General features: G+C 34.7%; 1 protein-coding gene across 1 annotated transcript in view; it reads right to left on the bottom strand.

Annotated features, from left to right (window-relative positions):
* Positions 1–22,458, bottom strand: part of ADAMTS6 (ADAM metallopeptidase with thrombospondin type 1 motif 6) — a 280,816-nt gene that overhangs the window by 42,466 nt on the left and 215,892 nt on the right. Inside the window, exon 20 of the mRNA XM_066253589.1 lies at positions 3,416–3,545. Coding sequence (XP_066109686.1) covers positions 3,416–3,545 — 130 coding nt within the window. The remainder of the gene's footprint in view (positions 1–3,415; positions 3,546–22,458) is intronic.

Genomic DNA, 22,458 nt, shown 5'->3' with positions numbered 1-22,458 from the left:
AAACAATTGATGCTTCTCTTATATCTCCCTTCTTATCTGTCTGTCTCTATCTGTCCCTCCCTCTGTCTCTGTCACAAAATAAATAAATATATATATACACACACATATATGATTATCACATTATCTGAAAATACCTATCTCCTTTCCTTTTTTCCACACTCATTTAAAGTCTTGCTGAATTCAGCAGTCTTTCTGTGATTTGCATCTCTACAATACCACTATCTACTTGGAATATTATATACGACAACCATTCTGAAGGATTAAGATGTCCTTTATCATAGTCTGAATTCAAAGGAATAGAGAAGAAATTTAAAAGAAACTAATATATAATGAACTAATAGAGAATAATATTTTAAATATGTTCTTTTGCTTTTTCCAAAACAGAAAACTATTAGCCTAAATTTTTCCTCATACTCTCTTTATCTTTCTTTTTCAAATTCCTTTCTCTCACCTTCAAACTTTAAAAAAAGATAATAAACAACATTTTATTTCAGAATTTCAAAGGAGATAGGGAACCTAATTTTAATTACATATGTTTGTTCAAATGTCAATTATCCTTAAAGTGTTAAAACACACACACACAATTCCCATGTAATAACCAAGCCTAAAATTCATGTGATGGAATGGCCAACCATTAAAATCTCAAAGGACTTTTAAATAGTATTTAAGCTTAAATAAATAAAAAAGCAGAGGCCAAAATAGAACAGGTGTGACCAAGCCCACTCGGATGCCTTACATGGCTGATCAAATGCCAAACATAATACTAAAACTCCTGAGTGGCAGGGAATTAAGTTGATGGGTTGAGAGTCATAATTATATGAAAATATGTTGAAGTTATTGAAAACTTCAACATTTCACCCATGGCTTTTGAGCATCACTTTGTTTTAAATAGTTTTTCAGATTCTCTTGAGATAAACTCATAAAAATAATTGACAAAAGAGAAGGAAAAAACCCCCAAATAATGAAATATCTTGTCTTTATAATACATATTCTAGGTCTTATTTCTATACTTTTTTTTTTTTTTTTTGTATTTTTCTGAAGCTGGAAACGGGGAGGACAGTCAGACAGACTTCCGCATGCGCAAGACCAGGATCCACCCGGCACGCCCACCAGGGGGCGACGCTCTGCCCACCAGGGGGCGATGCTCTGGACCAGAGCCACTCTAGCGCCTGGGGCAGAGGCCAAGGAGCCATACCCAGCGCCCGGGCCATCTTTGCTCCAATGGAGCCTCGGCTGCGGGAGGGAAGAGAGAGACAGAGAGGAAGGAGAGGGGGAGGGGTGGAGAAGCAGATGGGCGCTTCTCCTGTGTGCCCTGGCCGGGAATCGAACCCGGGACTTCTGCACGCCAGGCCGACGCTCTACCACTGAGCCAACCGGCCAGGGCCTTATTTCTATACTTTTTTGTGTTTGGATTTTAAGGAATAAGTTACACAGTGATCACATTTCCAAAAGAAGAGACATGAAATTTTAAAATACTTAAAATAAAAAGTTCTAATTACTCTAGACTCCCTGTGTCCTTATTTGGTAGCCATTGCTCTGAGCTTTTTCAAGAAACAAGTCATAACTATCTCCTTTTAAGAGTCAAGAACTCAGGCAGACACTGAGTTTGGATAATGAAAGTTTGTAAGGTATTTTTGTTTTGGAATAAATATCGAGAAGTGCCTTTTGCTTTCATTATAATAGGGACCTAAATTCCTTATTTATTGTAAGCCCCAGGTTTTGTGACTGCACTGCAGTCATTTTTAGAAACACAGATTATTTTATTATAGAGCTTTCCTCTCTAGTTACAGAGACCTTGGGGTATAAAAATTTATTTGCCTACTCTCTTTTTCTTTATCAATTTCATGTTGGGATAATTAGTTAATCAGGTGGATAATGGTTTCTCTAAAACAAGAATGAAATGCCACCCACACATGCTCTGTCTTGCAGTTGTCAAACGGACAAAATACCTACAGAGACCAGTACTTTCATGATCAACTCAGCATCTTTGTCTCTTTTCACACAATCATTGCCTTTTGCTCAAATACACCTACATGCTCTGACAGATTATAAAATGTGGCTCACTAACAGCAGGTCTCATATTTCTAAATTGTAATTTTAAAAGTCACTTTAAGATCTATGTCTCTCTCCTAATGTCACCCTTTGCAGTGAGGTGTAATTGCTAGAGTAATCAACAGAAAGAGACTGAAGTACACCTTTATGCCTGTGCCCAGCAATCAGAAGATAGGATTCCAGGAGGATAGAACTAAAAACTGGACCAGCAAGTCAAAGCACTGAAATTCCATTGCAGAATATTTCTCAACCATTTTTAAAGTCTTTATGCCGTTAGGATAAATACCTGAAAAAGATAGGACTGCACGCCAATCTACTATATTTTATTGAATCTCAGATGCTATTATTTTATGTACCTAAAATTTAGAAAGAAAAAAATAATGCCTAGTTTTATTGTAAGACACCATCAATTGCAAGATAAGCCCCAACTTCAGAGATTCTAAAAAGTGAAAAAATGTGTGCCTTAGAAATTGATGAAATATGATAATTTTCAGCACTGTGCCAGGATCAACCTACTGAAGACCCTGCTTTAGAGTTAACTGAAACCTATGGGAAAATAGGAATCTTTGTTCACTGAAAGGCACATCAAAATTCATCCTGGCCTGTGGTGGCGCAGTGGATAAAGCATCGACCTAGAATGCTAAGGCCACTGGTTTGAAAATGTGGGCTTGCCCGGTCAAGGCACATATAACAAGCAAGCAATGAACAACTGATGGGAAGCAGCTATGAGTTGATACTTCTCACTCCACACCGCCCCACCTCCTCTTTTTGCAAAAATCAATAAATAAAATCTTTTTTTTTTTTTCTATTTTAGGGGTTTATTTTATATTCTTTTTTTTTTTTTTTTTTTTTTGTATTTTTCTGAAGCTGGAAATGGGGAGGCAGTCAGACTCCCGCATGCGCCCGACCAGGATCCACCCGGCAAGCCCACCAGGGGGCGATGCTCTGCCCATCGGGTCATCGCTCTGTTGTCGCTCTGTTGCGACCAGAACTACTCTAGCGCCTGAGGCAGAGGCCACAGAGCCATCCCCAGTGTCCGGGCCATCTTTGCTCCAATGGAGCCTTGGCTGCAGGAGGGGAAGAGAGAGACAGAGAGGAAGGAGAGGGGGAGGGGTGGAGAAGCAGATGGGCGCTTCTCCTGTGTGCCCTGGCCGGGAATCGAACCCGGGACTTCCACACGCCAGGCCGACGCTCTACCACTGAGCAATAAATAAAATCTTTAAAACAAAATTCCACTCTGTGATGTTTTATCCCCTTTTCTCATTTGAATTTATTCAAATAATATGAATATACTTTTAAGTGTGAATATCTAATGTTTTTCTTTTTGCACATGAAGAAAATAATTCTCATTCCTTTTACTTACTCAGGTGGGCAGGGCTCAGTGTTGCAGGTTCTTTGATTTTCAGGTGGCTTACTGTCAGGGTCACAGTAATTGTTCTGGACAATGGAGTTGTCATCCAACCGTTTGCAGACCACCTCCTGTCTTTGGACACCTTGAGAAAAGGAGGACATAATTAGCTGAAGAGCAGTTTACTTTCCAATAAGTTAGGTATGCATAGCTTTCCTCTGTAAGGAATCGACCTCACTGGATTGCTGCTGTCTTATCTGTTCCAGAAACACTTGACTGCTTCTCTAAAAAGGAGAGAAGTCCTGGTCATTATACTGCAAACTTAGGCAAATATTGTTTTCATGTTTAGAAACATAACTGTTTTCAAGTTCAGAGAAAAAACTATTGGTGATTTTAAACAATTAGTATTCCCATTTGTATAATCTTCTTCATGCTTTCCTGAAAAAAACAAACAAAAAAACCCCCTTCATTTCCCCAAAAATCATCAGATAAAATATATGAATATCCATTTCAGTGCAAAACAATGGTTGTTTATCTATTTTAAAACAATAGGGATGCATTTACTTTTTGATATTTTGTGGGACAAATCCAATTAATTTAGTCTTTGTTAGGAACACATCACATTCATATATTTCATTTTTCCTTCCATTTATAAATTTATTTCTCTAACAGCTCACGAAGTCTTAAATTTAAAGATCGCAGTGAACCTCTTTTGGACTATAATCCATCAACGTGCTTTAATGAAATTGGCTCCATTGATTATACCATTGTCAAACAGATATATACATATTCCACAAAATTTGAACTTACGCTTATCTCATTCTTAAAAACTCAAAAAAATGTTTGCCACAGCTAAAACATTCCCATTATAAAATTTGTAAAATTCTAAATATGTTGGCAAGGACATCCACCACAACTTGCTCACATGTGACATGATACAAAGACAGACACACAAAAACACTTTTACTTGTAAACATCCCTGGTAAACAGACTTCATGCAGACTCAAAAGGAGGAATCAGAAAAAGTGAAAAAAGGAGGAATCAGAAAAAGTGAAGAAAATTATTTCAAATTAGCAGAGAAAAAGTCAAACTGTAGGACAATGATAAATGTTTCAGATCATATAGAGGTAGCAGTTTACTCCTGGACTTGGAATCAAAGAGGACTAATTGTATTTTTGTAAAAAAAAATAATTTATTTTAATTATACTTCCATTTTATATATAAAGAGGGCATTTTAACAATTTATAGGTAAGTATATATATTAGCCTTTTATTTATTTTTACTTAGTTATCAGTTAAATGGAAAAATTAAAATATATAATTTCATTTCAATGGTTTTATACCTGATGTAAATATAAAAATATTTAACCAAGAATAGAAATGCTAGACATATGTTAAAGGAAAAAAAGACAAAAATAAAACAAAAAACAAAACAAAACAAAGAGGACTAATCTATCCCCCCATTCACCACCCAGTCTCAATAACCATGTAGGCTATATCCCCAGAAAGAGTTGTAAAAGCAGCATGAATGGTACCTAGGAAATCAGAGCTTCACCCCTAGCTAGCCCCACATAGACCTTCAGTTTTGCTTTTTCCAATTGCTTTTAATAGTAACCTAAAGAAAAAGAGTTTGATCCCCAATTAAGAATATCAATGTGAAACAGAATCATTCAGTAAAGGAAATTGTCACCTGATGAGCTGAACACCAAATATTCCCCTCAAGGTCCCTTAAGTCATTGACATTCTGAGGTGGGAGTGCCTCTTTCACCATGTTTGGCACACTTTTAATTAAGCCTCTTGAATTTAAAGACAGCAAATCTATTCCCTCTGACTAAGAAAACTATTAAGTCCTGTAGTCTCTATAAAGGTATAATTAGTTGAAGAAGCTATGGTTTATTACTTGGAGTGACCCAAGGCTCTCACTGATGATCTTCAACAAGTCTAAAGAAGAAGTTTAAAACACAGCCAAATGACTTACTGGCAAAATGACTTAGACAATGTGTTGTATTCATTCCCTCCCAACTCCTAGAATAGGTCAAGCATCTCAGTTTATGCGACAACAGTTTGGAATTTCTTAACTATTAAACTTTAGATTTTTGAGGGAAGAATGATTCACATCAGGCATAGCTGTGATCCATTTGCAGATGTTCCACACTATTCATCAGATAGCTCCCCAATGTGTCATTCCAGTGGGCAGATAACTGACTCCACGTGATCTACCTAGACAAAAAAATCTCTACTATTAGTCACAAGATTCAACTACCAATTGCCACAGTGGCACAGACTATCCATCCACCCGTTCAATATTTTGTTTCTATCAGGGAGAGCAAAGAATTATTTTTATTGGTTAGCATGGCTCTTTTTATTTAAGTCATTCAAATATGATTAAACTTGGAAGGGGGAGACTCAAACCATCCACTTACTAAAAGACTTACAACTTTACCCAACTTTTATAAATATGTTTAATAAAAACAATATGACTAGACTTGCAAGAAGAAAGCAGGCATTCAATTTAGTATCTTGCTTGCTTTTTTTAAAAAAACAACCATTTTCAACACTGCAAAGTGGAAGTGATGCTGCTCTGTATCAGTGGTATGAACATTTACTGAGTTTCTGCAGGTTAAGATAAAACTCTACATTCTTTCTTAATCCTAGAAATGTTGCTTGGTTACAATTACATTAGTTTTTAAAGTAGCCATTGATGTAAAAGCAATTTATATCGCAGATGAGATATTAGTTATTAGAGGTGAAATTTATATTTCATTTGAAGAAAATTTAGCCATGTATCTTAAAAAACTTAGCTACGTAATACTTTTTTGTTAAAAAATTGAAAAGTACGCAAACCTGAAAGAATGAAATAAAAATTATCCACAATTTTACATCTTTGTTGTGGACCTTTAATTTTAAGGTTATTTTGCATAAAATGGAAAAGATTAAGCTTATTTTTTGGTGGGATCCAGTAGTTAGTTTAAAATTACATAGTACACAAACCAAAAATGTGGTCAGCAGATCATTCATTCAACAGAGAATAGCTATTGATGCAAGGCCCTGTGTTTCATATAAGATACTAGACTAAGTACTAAGAAAAGTTGAATTAATTTTGGTCATGCCCCTCAGACCTCTTAAAAACTAAGAATTAGAGCCTGACCAGATGGTGGCACAGTGGATAGAGCGTCGAACTGGGATGCCGAGAACCCAGGTTCGAGACCCCGAGGTCGCCAGCTTGAGCACGGGCTCATCTGGCTTGAGCAAAAAGCTCACCAGCTTGGACCCAAGGTCACTGGCTCGAGCAAGGGGTTACTTGGTCTGCTGAAGGCCCGCAGTCAAGGCACATATGAGAAAGCAATCAATGAACAACTAAGGTGTCACAATGCGCAATGAAAAACTAATGATTGCCTGACCTGTGGTGGCGCAGTGGATAAAGCGTCAACCTGGAAATGCTGAGGTCACCGGTTCGAAACCCTGGGCTTGCCTGGTCAAGGCACATATGGGAGTTGATGCTTCCAGCTCCTCCCCCTTTCTCTCTCTCTGTCTCTCTTCTCTCTCTCTCTCTCTCTCTCTCTCTCTCTGTCTCTCCCTCTCCTCTCTAAAATGAATAAATAAAAAAAGAAAAGAAAAACTAATGATTGATGCTTCTCATCTCTCCGTTCCTATCTATCCATCTCTCTGACTCTCTCTTTGTCTCTGTAAAAAAACAACAACAACTAAGAATTAGGGTGTTTTGGAATTCATTTCAGTTTTGTAATTCTAGAACACTATTTTTTATAAAGCAACAATTAAAGCCCTTTAATAAACAGCTGAAATTGGTCTATATTTTATGAAGATGCATTTTTTCTTCACATTCATCTTTTACTAATTTTTTCTGAAATGCTATATTAGACAGTGTGGTATTTCACAGTCAACAACTGACTATACCAATCATTTATTCCAAATATTCCTACAAAAATGAACTATCTTTTTCCAACCCCATATGTCTCCTTGTAACTTTTACCCCCACATTTGGCAGGTTTATAGATATTTTTTTCTTGTTAAGTAAGTAGCAACAGGATAAATTTCTAAACCAATGTATTTAAGTCGATGAATTTTAATCACATACTTTTGGATTAAGAAAAATGCAACATTTAGCTTTAGAAAGTAGAAAATACAAATCAACTGGAAATAATCAAAACTAAGTGAATAGGAGAACTGATTGAATCTAGAATCTTTATGTGACTAACCCTCTTGTGCATAGCTTTTTTTTAAGTAATCTGTAAAACATTGCTAAGAAGTTGATGTAAACCCTGTTAGAAATTACATTCAGTTAAACAAAGCCACTATGCTTTCAAATATGAAGACTTGTAGTTTATAACCAAAAATATTAAAATTCCCATGTGACCAGTCAGTATACACCTAATTGGAAACAAAACTTTACTGGCTTTTAGTGTCCATATCCCCTGGATATATGCAGATGTTCTGCAGAATTGAATTAAACATGTACTAATTATATTTTATCCTTAAACACCTAACGTTACTGGAATGCAAAATCTATACCCATTTTTTTGTTGTTGTTAAATGCAGTCCCTCTTCTATACTTAAAAAAGTTAATGGTTTCATGCTGTAAAATTTAAGTACAAAGATGCCATTACTAATACATATATATTTTAAACTCTCTAAAATGAGTATATCCTATTTAGAGACTTTTAATTTGCTTACCTTTAAGGAATCAAATGTGATGGCTCTTAACATGGAAATATAACCCTTACTCTTAGTCTGTAAATTTAAATTTGTCAGATCTAGCCCTGGTCAGACAGTTCAGTTGGTTAGAGCATCATCCCGACACACCAAGGTTGAGAGTTCAATCCCCGGTCAGAGCACATGCAAGAATCAACCAATCAATAGTTCTCTCTCTCTCTCTCTCTCTCTCTCTCTTTCTTTCTTTCTCTCCCTCTCTAAAATCAACTTAAAAAATTAAAAATTGACAGATCTTATATTTAACTTTTTACCAAGAGTTAAAAGTTAGATACTCTATATGCCACCCATCAAAGGTTCTCTTGTCCAATGAGAAAGAAGTACCCAGTTTGAATCATTGTTCTAGCTACACATCAAAAAATGACTTTTAATATTTTGGAAAAGCATATGCCTCAGGAAACTGAGCATGAAGTCCACCAAGCTGCAGGGGAGTCCTGAATGAACTCCTTCATCTGCTGTACTTACTCTAGGTTCCCATGAAGAACAGAGGGTCTTTTGCTTAGCAGCTAGTCCTAGGGCCAACCCCAAGAGAACACTTCAGAAACTACAACTCCTCTTCTTTCTCACTTCCTTTTCAGTCCCTCTTCTATTTCCCAGGTAAACTGTTAATGTTCTCATATCCCATCTCTTTCTCTTACTTTTATAAAATTATGTGTAATAAAATTTAGCAATATATTGTTTTTTTCAGGGCAAGTTCACCATTTTAAAAGTGGAGAGAGGGTAACTCAATTCACAGAAATTACCACTTGAATTTCAATGAAAGAGTGATCGTGTTAAAAAAAAAAAAAGAAGGTAATAGGGAAGGTTAAGGGTAAGAGGAAGACCTTCTAGGTTTATTCAAATCTACTCATAAGACCCAGCATTTCAGTCCTAGACCATTGAATTGGTTGGTAAGTGAGCAGTCTATAACCACATGTGAGTGGGTCAGTAACAGAAAAAAAGAGGTATAAAAATATCCTTGGGATAGATGGGCTAACCATCATGTAGATCATTTAACCTAGTGGTATAGCACATCATATCATAGTAGTTTTCTGAAGAGGAAGGAGAGGTAGAAATAAATAAGTCAGTTTATGCTAAAAATGTGGTTGGAGGACAAAGCAACGATTTGCTTCACCACAGCACTCAAAGTAGCTAGTAACCAACAATAAAATATATCCACAGTATACAGAGCATATGGCCAACAAATTAATCTAAATCTTTAGTGCAGATAACATCCAAAGAGCAACAAATACCAAGAAAAAAAAATGCCTCTCTCCTCTGCCTCTCACTGCTGGAATCTGGCTATTGTGCTGTGTGATTTTTGGCCAGACACAAACATTTACAAGGCAGAGCAAAGCCCATCTGCCTTGGATCTAACAGCTGGCATTCAGGGTACCAATCAGCTCCACCCATATGCTTCCTGCTTCTGATGAACCTCCTGCCAGTTTTTATCTTTCAAAGGCTTTCTCTCTCTGCCTTCGCAGTATCTTCCCTTCTGTCCTGGCAAAACCAGATGCCCAAAGAGAACAAGATTAAGAAAAGGAATATGCAGCTCTAAAAATACTGTATGTTTTTTAGAGCCAACTGTGTTTAGTGATGGTGAGGTAGGGTGGAGCATACATATACTACATTTATTTGAAATCACTAATCCTGAAGGGAATTCCTACTACTCATCATATATTAGCAGTAATCTCTTCCGTGCAAAGTGTCTAACTTAACTCACTGAATTCTTACTATGTCTGAGGCATGGCTTTTTCCTTACCATAAAGAGGGAAATGAGTAAGACAGTTTTGACCTCAATGAGATTACATGAAAAAGAACAGAAAAGATGAGGCAGGCACCATTATAATTATAGAAGCTATCTTATCTAATTATACAATGCATTTTCAGCTCTAACATTTTTAATTTTAGTCTCCATTTTGTTTTATTGCTATCTGATTTCTCTTTTCTTTGATCTTAACTGATACTAAGAACTCTTTGCATAGCCAAATGTCTATGATTTTATTCCTTTTCACTTAATCTTGTTACTATGTTTTTCCACTTTCTGCCATGTTTAGTTATCTCTTTTGAATTCTAGGCAGTTCAGGTAAATGACATTGGCATGCTTTCATTCTCCTCTGTAAAATGAGACAATTGGATTATATGATTTTTTAATGTTTTTCCAGATCCAAAAGTCTAAGAAAGTTATCTTTTCTTCTCTTGCTCAATTCAATTGCTCAATATTTTTTTCCTTCTGTGTCCGCTTCTCCCCTGCATTCTACAGAATAGTCTGGAAAACAGGACTTCATTAGAGTCCACTTGGTTTCATAGTCTTGTTTCAGTGCTCCAGTTCATACCCATGTGATTTATACATCAATGGGACTAATATGGCAAGAGGCAGAACACTGATTAGAAACAGGAAAATGTGAGAGGCAACTTTCCTAATATAAAGAATTAACTCCCCTGGCCGGTTAGCTCAGCGGTAGAGCGTCGGCCTAGCGTGCGGAGGACCCGGGTTCGATTCCCGGCCAGGGCACACAGGAGAAGCGCCCATTTGCTTCTCCACCCCTCCGCTGCGCTTTCCTCTCTGTCTCTCTCTTCCCCTCCCGCAGCCAAGGCTCCATTGGAGCAAAGATAGCCCGGGCGCTGGGGATGGCTCTGTGGCCTCTGCCTCAGGCGCTAGAGTGGCTCTGGTCGCAACATGGCGACGCCCAGGATGGGCAGAGCATCGCCCCCTGGTGGGCAGAGCGTCGCCCCTGGTGGGCGTGCCGGGTGGATCCCGGTCGGGCGCATGCGGGAGTCTGTCTGACTGTCTCTCCCTGTTTCCAGCTTCAGAAAAATGGAAAAAAAAAAAAAAAAAAAGAATTAACTCAAATTATACTAAAAAGAATCTTCATGACCTTTAGCAGAAGCTTGTTTACTTTTGGTGTTTTATTTTTAAAAATTACAGAGGAAGGATGCAGCCTTGAGCTCCTTTCCACTCACTATGATGCACTTATGAACAATAAAGAAGCATTTTCTTTAATTATAGATAAGAGCATTTTCTTGGAACCAACAAATAAATATTTCAGATTTGAGTCATAATAAGGACATAATTATAAACAAGCTACATAGCTTTTAAAATAAACTCATTTTGCTAAAAAAAAAAATGAAGATAATTATATAATAAGGTCCTATAAAACTAGATGATAACACTTGCTATTATAAAAGGCTTTCTTTTTTTCCAAAAGTATTTTATGCATACCTTGTAAAGGTACAAAATGTTATGATTATTAAAAAATGATATTTTGGACAAAAATTTTGACAAGCAAAACATGACTTTTGACACATAAATCATTACTACAATAGGAACGCACTCAAACTTTGGTTTCAGTCTTAACGCAAGCTTTTCAGCAAGTGACTATGTATCTAGGCCCTAATCACATTAGAGAAAAATATAATCTCTCAAGCAATAGAAATGAGATGAAGGAGGAAGGAAAACAGCACTAGGGGAAATGTTTTGGATTAACACAGATTTCTTCCCTTCAATTATAAATCTTAACATTAGAGAAAACACGAGCCACAACACACAGGGGTAAACAGTAATAAATGTCAGGTTTTCAGATAAAGTGATCCTAATGTAAGACTTTTTGCAAAAAATTACAAAGCTTAAATTATATTGAGAATACACAGGAGAATTCAAAGACTTTTTTAAAAAGTTTATTATATAGGGAGAGCCATATGCTTAAGGAAAAAGATAAATAGAAACAATAATTATGGACAAAGAAGTGAGCAAGCATATTAACTTCCAGGAGTATAAACCAGCCAAGAGCATGAGTTTGCATAGAGGAGTTACTCCTCTCAAGGGCATGTTACATGAGAATGGACAGCTTCAAGAGGGTTATGGATTTAGGAACTATAATATTCACAGGTGCTCTGCTATGATGCCTGATACAACTAATCCCACATGTTAAAGGAAACCCTTCCTTCTTCTCAACATTGAAAATGACCTGAGAGAAGGGGATAGTGGGAGAGAGTAAACAGGGCAATGCCACAGTCAATACAATGAAAAACTATTTAAATGAAACAAAGTGCAAATCTTTAATCTCTAAATTCAGGTAACATTTTACAAGGGACTTATTAAAAATATCACAGTGGCCTGACCTGTGGTGGCACAGTGGATAAAGCGTCGACCTGGAAATGCTGAGGTCGCCGGTTTGAAACCCTGGGCTTGCCTGGTCAAGGCACATGTGAGAGTTGATGCTTCCTGCTCCTCCCCCCTGACTCTCTCTTCTCTCTCTTCTCTCTCTCTCTCTCTCTCTCCCTCTCTCTCTCTCTCCTCTCTAAAATGAATAAATAAAAATAAATAAAAAAAATTTAAAAAGAAAAGAATGTTTAAAAAAAATATCACAGTGATCAGTTTTATGTCTAAGTTTGGAATATACAAGAATCAAATGTAAAAGGACCCTCACAGTTTCAAACAATAGTGTATTATGAAACCTCACATAAAAATAACTTTCATAGGAAATTTTTCTTAAAAACTGATTACATAACTATGTTTCTTCTCCGGGACAGGAGAGATAGTAATAAGTAAAGGGCTTTTGATTATTCAAACTAAAATTTCCATCTGTTATCTTTTACTTAACTCTGAAAGTAATTCTTTATGGTAATTCCTAAATCAAAGAGAAGCAAACTTAATTATAAGACTCAACTTTTTTATGTCTTTCACACTTCATTATAATCAAGTCTATTTTGAATCTTGAAAAACAATTGGATGGTATTGTCCTCTGTCTGCTCCATATTGGGACTCCCCACTGTGAGTTCCAGTCAAAGGCACATTGTAGATGACTTTTATACGCAGCACAAGTGTTAGCCATTATTATTGCTATTATGTCCATAAGTCTCAAAACCTTTCTTTGAAGCACTTTCTGTTATTAACTAATAATCTGAATTGTCCATTTTAGTGATGTTAATTGTATTAGGCACTTAGAACTAACAAAGAAATGAAAAGGATATGTATGAAAATGTTAAGCATTTGCCTCTGTTTATCTGGTACATTAAGAGTTATTCTCTTCCACGCAGATATTACTACTGGCCTAAAGATCGCATTATACTTTTTCTAATAACTCCTTTTTAAAACAATTTTAAATGTGTTATTTCAGAATGGACTTATTATACTTTTAAGTGCACATTATATTTCTGTTGTATCACTCTTGAAAGCGATAAAATATATAACATGAACATATGTTTCCATAGAAATGATGTAGAAATATCCAACTTTCTAAAGGGGTTAAGGCTGTGGCTCTCAAAATGTGCACTAGGGCTGTTGGGGACCAAAAGGCCAACAGGGTTTTTGGAGTTTAGATTTTTGGAGGACAGAGGTGTGAGGAAATGGCTGTAAACTGACAGTCTGCCCAACCCCCCATCTCACTTGCCTAATTAGGTTGCAAAAGGCTGTTAAGCTGTGGTGCTGGATTGTTTACACTACCCTACATGTTCCCTGAAAAGACTGGAGGCAAGTTTCTTCTATCCTTTGTTTGGTGTAAAGTTAAAATATGTATAGTGGGGGTTTTCTGCACTCAACACAATTAAGAGTAAAAGGAGAGGAATTCTTCAATGTATTGATGAGGAAATGAGAGTTTGCCTTTCAAATATATGCTCAAACACTGAAGAAAATGCTAGGACACATCAGGCTCATGTTTCTCATAAACACAAGAATGAAAATACTTAACATATTTGCACTGGGACCTGCTGAATTTACTAAATCTTACTAAGAATGTGTGTATGTAATATATATAAAGATAACTTTTTGGTCTTTTTTTATTTTTTAACCCCTTGTTTTTTCAAATTCTAAAAACCATAACTCAAAAAATGTAACAAAAATGTTTTTTAATGTCAGAATAAATTTAATTTTGTCATATTTATTTTGTTTAATTACCATAAAAGCACACTTGGACTTTATATATTTTTTCTTTAATATTTGACTTTATTATAACATATTTCTCAGAAATTTGTATATAGTGCACCTACAATTATTTGTAGGATTTTAAATGCACCTCGATTTCAAAGAGTAAGGTAATCTGCATAACATTCATTAAAATAATTTGAAAATATGCTATTAATAGATGTAACAGTGTAGATTATTACATAAATTGTTAGGTAGCAAGTTACAAAGAAGAATTTGTTATCAGGGGCTTTTAAATATATAGTTGATTTTCTCTACTTCTTTTTTAATCACCCATCAATCTTAAACTATTAAACTGAACTAACAAAGGAAGGAGACATATTCAAGGAAGGCACAGCAGAGGAATACTTAATATAGATATGAAGGAGGTATTACATAGTACTTAAGATCTCTAGTTCCATAACTGGAAGAGCAGAAGAGCCTGACTATTAAATTCTGAACCCTACCAGGACTCTGAATTGCAGGTTAAATGCCTTTTTTTATTTGCACTTATGTAATGAAACTGAATGTCTACTGAAGTGAGGTGACTAATTTTTATCCACCTTTAATGACACTTACTTTACCCTAAATCAAGAGTTATCAAACTTTCTTGGTTCACTTGGTACCCTTAGTGTCTTAGTAAATCCTTCACAGAACCTACTAGGCAGAAAAACATAGCAAAGAGTTTCACTTATTAGGTCCAAACCACTTAATAGCAATAATCTGTGTGGTGTGTGACCATTCACCCATGTTTACACTGAAAATGTATAGTATGTCTTGGAGTGCTATGGTGCATTTGAAAAATGTAGCCCTAAATCAGGAGAATATAAAATTGTAGTTGGAAATTAAGTAAAGCCTCTAAAAAATCTGAAAAAGTAGATACCACTTCCAATATATATAAGAATTCTAGTGAATCAGGTGAAATCACAAAAGGAAAAAAGAACGTCTTAATTAAGAAGAAGAAACACAGACTATCTTTTAAGTTTATATGCTATTCACATACACACACAAACACACACATGGCTTAAGATGACATTCAAGGGGGGAAAATAGTAAATTTTAAAAAATTATATAAATAAGCATCAAACATAAGAAAAATTACTAAGGCTATGTAAATATAACAGTAATGATAATCTTTTAAATGGTTAATGACAATGATCAGAAAGAAACATCTTAACTCTTAGTACAAGGTGGGGCAAGAGTAGGGTTACAGTTGTGAGTACATGAAACACAGAAGTTTATTCACGTATTATTTATGATCATATGATTTTGCACACAAACAACTGTAAACCTACTTTTACCCCACTCATCTATAGAAAATCTGTGCCCTTGATCTTTAAACAAAACCAAAATAGCCTCTAAAAATACGCCTGTCTCCTTTTTCCTCCTCCTCAATCTAAGCACAGCTACAATTTATCTTTCTTTCCCTTAGCTGCAGAGAAATGAATGTTTAGTAGAGATACCTGTTTGTCGATAGAAACCTGATCAAATTCAGCTTTGTAATTTTTCAATTACATTTGACATTCAATATTATTTTATATTAGTTTCAGGTGTATAGCTTAGTGGTTAGACATTTATATAATTTATGAAGTGATCTCCCCAGTAAGTCTAGTACCCATCTGACACTATACATAGTTATTACACTATTATTGACTATATTCCCTATGCTCGCTGTACTTCACAACCCCATGACTATTTTCTAACTTCTTAATCTCTTCACCTTTTTTACCCAGCCTCCCTAAAACCCCTCCTATCTGGCAACCATCAGTCTGTTCTCTGTATCTATCTATTGGTTTCTGTTTTGTTTGTTCCTTTATTTTGTTCTTTAGATTCCACATATAAGTAGAATCACATGGTATTTTTCTTTCTCTAACTTATTTTACTTAGCATAATACCCTCTAGGTCCAACCATGTCACAAATGGCAAGATTTCATTATTTATTATACTGAGTATATTTTATTGTGTACATGCACCACATCTTCTTTATTCATCTATTGATGGACATTTAAGCTGCTTTTATATCTTGGCTATTGTGAATAATGCTGCAGCAAACATAAGAATGCATGTATCTTTCTGAACTACTGTTTTGGGTTTCTTTGGATAAATACCAGAAGTAGAATTGCCAGGTCATAGGGTAGTTGTAGTTTTAATTTTTTGAGAAACCTCCATACTTTTTTCCCATAGTGGTTGCATCCATTTGCAATCCTACCAACAGTGTATGAGGGTTCCCTTTTCTCCACATTCACAACACTTGTGGTTTGATTTATTGATGATAACCATTCTGTCAGGTGTGAGGTGATAGATCATTGTTTTAATTTGCATGTCTCTGATGATTAATGAAGTTAAGCATCTTCTCATATGTCTATTGGCCATCTCTGTGTCTTCTTTGGAGAAATGTCTATTCAGGTCCTCTGTCCACTTTTTAATTGAACTGATTTTTTTTCTTTTGGTGCTATCTTTTATGAGTTCTTCATAATTTTCTATGTTAATCTCTTATTGAATGTATCATTGGTGAATATCTTCTCCAAATTGGTAAGCTGTCTTTTCGTTTTGTTGATGGTTTCCTTTTCTGTGCAAAAAAAATTTTTTTAATGTAGTCCCACTTGCTTATTTTTTCTTGTTTCCTTTGCCCAAGGTGATATATATATATATATATTTATATTAAAAATTACTAAGAGCTATATTAAAGAGTTACTGCCAGTTTTCTTCTAGGAATTTTATGGTTTCAGGCTTTACATTAAGTCTTTAATCCATTTTCAGTTTATTCTTGTCTATGGTGTAAGAAGGTGGTTTACTTTAACTTTTTTGTATGTATCTGTTCCGTTTTCCCAATGCCATTTATTGAAGAGATTGTCTTTATCCCACAGTATATTCTTGTCTCCTTTGTCATATATTTATTGACCATACAGGTACATGTTTATGTTTGGGCTCTCCACTCTGTTCAGAGATCTATGTGTCTGTTTTTATTCCAGTACCATGCTGCTTTGCTTACTATAGTCATGTAGTATAGCTTGATATCAAGTAGCATGATACATGCAACTATGTTCTTTCTCAAGATTGCTGTGGCTATTCAGGTTCTTTTGTGATTCCATATAAATTTTAGGATTATTTGTTCTAGTTCTGTGAATAATAATGTTGGTATTTTGATATGAATCTATACATTGTTTTGAGTGGCATAAACATTTTAACATGTTAATTCTTTCTATCCATGAGCACATTGTATGCTTCCATTTATTTTTATCTTCTTCAATTCCTTTCTTCAGTGTCATATAATTTCCTGAGTACAGATCTTTTAATTTCTTGGTTAAATCTAATCTTAGGTATCTTATGCTTTTTGATGCATTTGTACATTGTACTGCTTTCTTAATTTCTCTTTCTGATAGTTCATTATTGGTGTGTAAAATGCAAACAATATCTAAATATTAATTTTGTATCCTGCTATTTTGCTAAATTTATTGATCAGTTCTAAAAGTTTTCTGGTGGATCTTTAGGGTATCTCTATATAAAGCATCAGGTCACCTGAAAATAATAAGTTTTACCTCTTCCTTTCCAATTTGTATACCTTTTATTTCTTCTTGTTTGATTATTGTGGCTAAAACTTTCAATACTATGTTTAAAAAAAAGTAGTGATATTGTCTTATCTTTTTCCTGATCTTAAGAAAAAAGCTTTTGGCTTATAACCATTCAGTATTACATTGGCTGTGGGTTTGTTATATGGCCTTTATTATACTGAGGTATGTTCACTCTATTCCCGCTTTGTTGGCAGTTTTTATCATTAATTAGATGCTGGATTTTATCAAACACTTTTATGGCATCAATTTATATGATCACATAATTTTCATCATTTTGTTTATGTGGTATATCATTTTAATTCATTTTCAGATATTGAAACAACCTTTCATTCCAGAAATAAATCCCACTTGAACACAGTATTTAATCTTTTTAATGTATTGCTGAATAAGGTTTGCTAATATTTTGTAGAGGATTTTTGCATCTATGTTTATCAAGGATATTAGCCTCTAATTTTTTTTTTTTGTAGTGTTTAGTCTGGAATCAGGGTGATGCTGGCCTCATAAAATGAACTTGGGAGTCTTCCTTCCTCTTCAATATTTTTGGAATAGTTTGAGAATAATAGATGTTAATTCTTCTTAAATGTTTGGTAAAATTTACCTGTGAAGCCATTTGATCCAGGACTTTTGCTTGTTGGGAGTTTTTTGATTATTGATTCAATTTTGTTAGTAGTAACAGCCTATTCAGATTTTCTATTTCTTCTTGATTCAGTATTGGAAGATTGTTTCTTTCTAGGAACTTATCCATTCCTTCCAGATTGTCCAATTTGTTGGCATATAATTGTCTATAATATTTTCTTACAACTCTTTGTATTTCTGTGATATCAGTTGTCACTTCTTATTCATTTCTAATTTTACTTATTTGGGTTCTCTCTCTTTTTTCTTGATGAGTTTAGTTAAAGGTTTATCAATCTTGTTTATCATTTCAAAGAACCAGCTCTGGGTTTGTTGATCATCTGTATTTTTTTTAAGACTCTATTTAGTTTATTTCCACTTAGACCTTTATTATTTCTTTTCTTTGATACTTTGGGCTTTGTTTGTTGTTTTTTATTTTTTAATTCCTTTAAGTGTAAAGTTAGACTGTTTGAGGTCTTTCTTGTTTCTTGAGGTAAGCCTGGATTGTTATAAATTTCCTCTTAGAACTGTTTTGCTGCAACCCATATATCTTGGGTTATTGTATTTTCACTTTCACTTGTCTCAGATATCTTTTGATTTCTTCTTTGATCTTGTTAACCCATTCATTGTTTATTTAGTAGCATGTAATTCAGCCTCCATGTATTTGTGTGTTTTTCAGTTTTCAAACTGAGTTCTTTGGTATACAATGTTTGTACTTCTATACAAAGAGGAAGAAAGAAAACCCTAGAAAAAAACAATTTGGAAAAAGTAATCAGAAGTGTCAACAGAGTGAACCGCAGGACAAAGATTATATATATTTTGAGTATAAATTTAAAATTAATACATACAAAATAAATATGTATATCTGATCTTTCTTTGCACTACAAAGAAAGTATTGTTAAAATTTCTTTAGTAACACAACAGGTGCAAAGTCAAATGCAACAGTATAACATCAACTCTTAGTTAATTTGCTTTAGAAGTTTTAAGCATATGGGTTGTATTAAATAAGAGAAAGGATTAGGGAGGTTGTGTGGGTGCAAGGGAATGGTGTGAATAGTGAGAAATTGAGTACATTCAAGAAGATAGGAAATAATCATGAATACTGCTGCATTTTACACAGATTTATTCCCTACTAAAAAAACAATGCTTTAAAATGATAAAAGATCTTTTCTGATTAGAACTGTAAGTCACAAAGAGAAAATATTTTTCTTACAAGTTTCTAAAACTATTGAGTTAAAACAGGGGTCATATGCCTCAAACATTCTGACTTGTGAGTTTATAACCACTTACACATTTTAGTTTCCTAAGTACCACAAAACTTGAAATTAGAAGGAAGAGCTTTCAAAATCTGTTTAACACAATTTCACTTGATCTTAGCCAAAAGGCCAATACATGTAAATGACATTTAGCACAATTTCAGTTCGGTTTTAAAGCATTAATTAGAGGCTTAGAAGAGATTCCTCAGGTAAGAGAAAACATGCAAATAAACATAAATTAAAAAAAAAAAAGCTTTCTAAAGGCATGTCCAAGACCAATGCCCACACTAAACAAATTATGAAATTAATTGCCATTCACTACCTTTCTCATTTCTTTTTCTGATGCTCCTCTCTACTTTCTCACCCTAAATACTTATATTCAAACCTCATTAATCATTGCAGTCAACTAATAGCCAATTAATAACAGAGATGTGAGTTAGTAATGCTCCCAGAAGTTATCTGAATCTGAATGTAAATCATTTGAAGATTAAATAAACTTTCAATCAGCCTCAAAGGCAGTATCTCAAGCTCAGCTATGCATTAGAATTAGCTAGGGAGCTTTAGAAATCTGATGCTCATGGAACACTCCTAAGAAATTAGATCAGAATTTTGGGGGGTGGTACCCAAACATCAGAATTAACCAGGTAATTACAATGTACATCTAGAGTTAAGATCCACTGTTTTAGGAAAAGCATTTGAAACAATGAAATTTCAAGTTAGTAAAGGAGATACTTTTCATTTTTATTTATTAATTTTTAGAGAGAAAGAGAGAGAGTAAGTGGAAGAAAGAGAGGGAAACAATGATTTGTTGTTCCACTTATGTATGCATTGGTTAGTTGTATCCTGTATGTGCCCTGACCGGGAATCAAACCCACAACCTTGGCATGTTAGAATGATGCTCTAACCGACTGAGCTACTGGAACAGGGCCTGAAGGTAATATTTTTAAATGTTGCTCTGTTGAGGTTGCCAACTAGTGAAAAAGCTCTATTCAAGGTAAAAATCATTTTTATTATGAAAGAAAATGCTGCATTTTAAAAATTACTAAAGATTCAATTCCTAAATCTTGATTTTAACAAGTTACTTCCCTTGGGTTTACCTATAAAATAGAAATAATAATATGCCTATCTCCTGGTGCTACCAAGGATGATCAAATGAAACTACATCAGAAAATGTTTTACAAACTATAAAATTTTATTTATTATCACAGAGCTGAACTGTAGAAACACTTATCATTGAAAAGACTAGTTGTAATGTGGATTACCACTGTAATATGGATTATTACCTAAAATATTTATCACTTTGTACTAATACACATTAGCTCTATGAAACTTAAGTGTCTAACCTCAATGATTCTCAAAGTATGGTTTCTGAACCAGTAGCACCAGCATCACCTGGAAACTTGTCAGAAACAGAAATTCTTGGAATCTACACCAGACCCACCAAATCAGAAACTGAAGGCAGAATTTAGCAATCTGTTTTAACAAACCCTCTAGATAATTTTGATGCATGCTAAAAATTTGAGAACCATACATCTGGCCAAACATTAGTAAAAACAGAATATGGTTAAAAATCAAAGGATGAATATACAAGTATTTGTTATTTGAATCTTTAGAAGTCAGAGTGCAAAAGCACACTGGCATAAATTATAGTATATATATTTTTTAAAAACTCAAGCCTTTGGATTTTATAATAATATAATTCTCACTACCCAGCTAACCTTCATTAATTAACATATTAATGATGAATACGATGGTAGTATATAAATTTGGGAGTCACATAAACTATAGAATATATAACACTTCGGATAAAAATTTAAAAAAAACTCTAGTGGCAGTAACAATGGCTCATAAAATATCCAAGTTTTAATTCATTGGGCCTAGGTTTCTCTCAGAGGAAAAGTCTCCACTGTATCTTAAAAATCACATTTATCCTAAAGACAATAGCCCATATCATGTCAATGTTCTTATTCAGGCTAAGGAAGTGTTTCATCACTGACTCACAGAAAAGACCATTACTTGGAGTGAATCACCAGCAATGTTTCCTGAAATATTAGTTTTGTCATTGAGTCTGCTAAGCAACAGAAAAATAGTCTCCAAACTTCTTATCTTAAAAGATCTCAGAAGAGAAAATTATCATCATTGCTCTCAAACACAACGTCCAAAGATCTTATTCTTTGCAGACCAATAATAAAACATACACAGGTTAGTAAGAGGTAATAACGTTAAGGAGTCTTGTGAGATTGCAATAGAAAGTTCTTTGAGATCTTTCTTGTTTTCTCTTTTTCCATTTTAAAAAGTTTTGGCAACCTCAAGACACCTAGACCCACCATGGAAAGACAGGAGTGAAGTATCCCAGTCGAGAACTGACTTTAGTATTCATCCTTACTTCCTTCGTGAAAACTAAGTAGAACTGACTTTTCCTTGAAATATTCCTTAACTACAGATGTAGGTCCATTTATCAATACCAAGCAGATGACTCTGGCTCCCTCTTTGATCAAGATTCCTGAGTCCCAAGGGTTTTTATTGCCCTCAATCATTTGTTTCCTGTATTTAAAGGACTTGGGATTTAAAGTAGGGGTATGTGTAAGAAGAATAAGTCCAATAACTGATATTAGTATTCTATATCTTAGAAAATATTTTCCACCTACTCAAAGTAAAGACAACAAAAGAGAGAAGCTTGGTTTTAGTTATGCATGCTAATCAAATTATACTATCTCTCCCTGGAATCCTTTTGCTCTACCTCATAAAAAAAACAACGAAAAACAGCAACACTAAGCTTTCATTTTCCACACTGAAAAGAACCAGAGCAAATATGTAATTGCCAAAATAATTCCTTTTGCTCATTCACCCATCTATGAATATTTATTGAGTGCCTAGCAAGTGCCAGACATTGTTCTAGTTGCAAAATGAGTCTAGAGGGGTGCACAGACTTCAATGATGACGACATGGAGTCTATACGTCTAGAAGAGCGCTAGGTTTCTGTTTCTCCATCAACCAAGACCAGTGGTTC

This window comes from Saccopteryx bilineata, chromosome 1, assembly GCF_036850765.1.
Source record: "Saccopteryx bilineata isolate mSacBil1 chromosome 1, mSacBil1_pri_phased_curated, whole genome shotgun sequence".
Classification (NCBI taxonomy): Eukaryota; Metazoa; Chordata; class Mammalia; order Chiroptera; family Emballonuridae; genus Saccopteryx; species Saccopteryx bilineata.
This window is presented reverse-complemented; position numbering and strand designations above follow the sequence as displayed.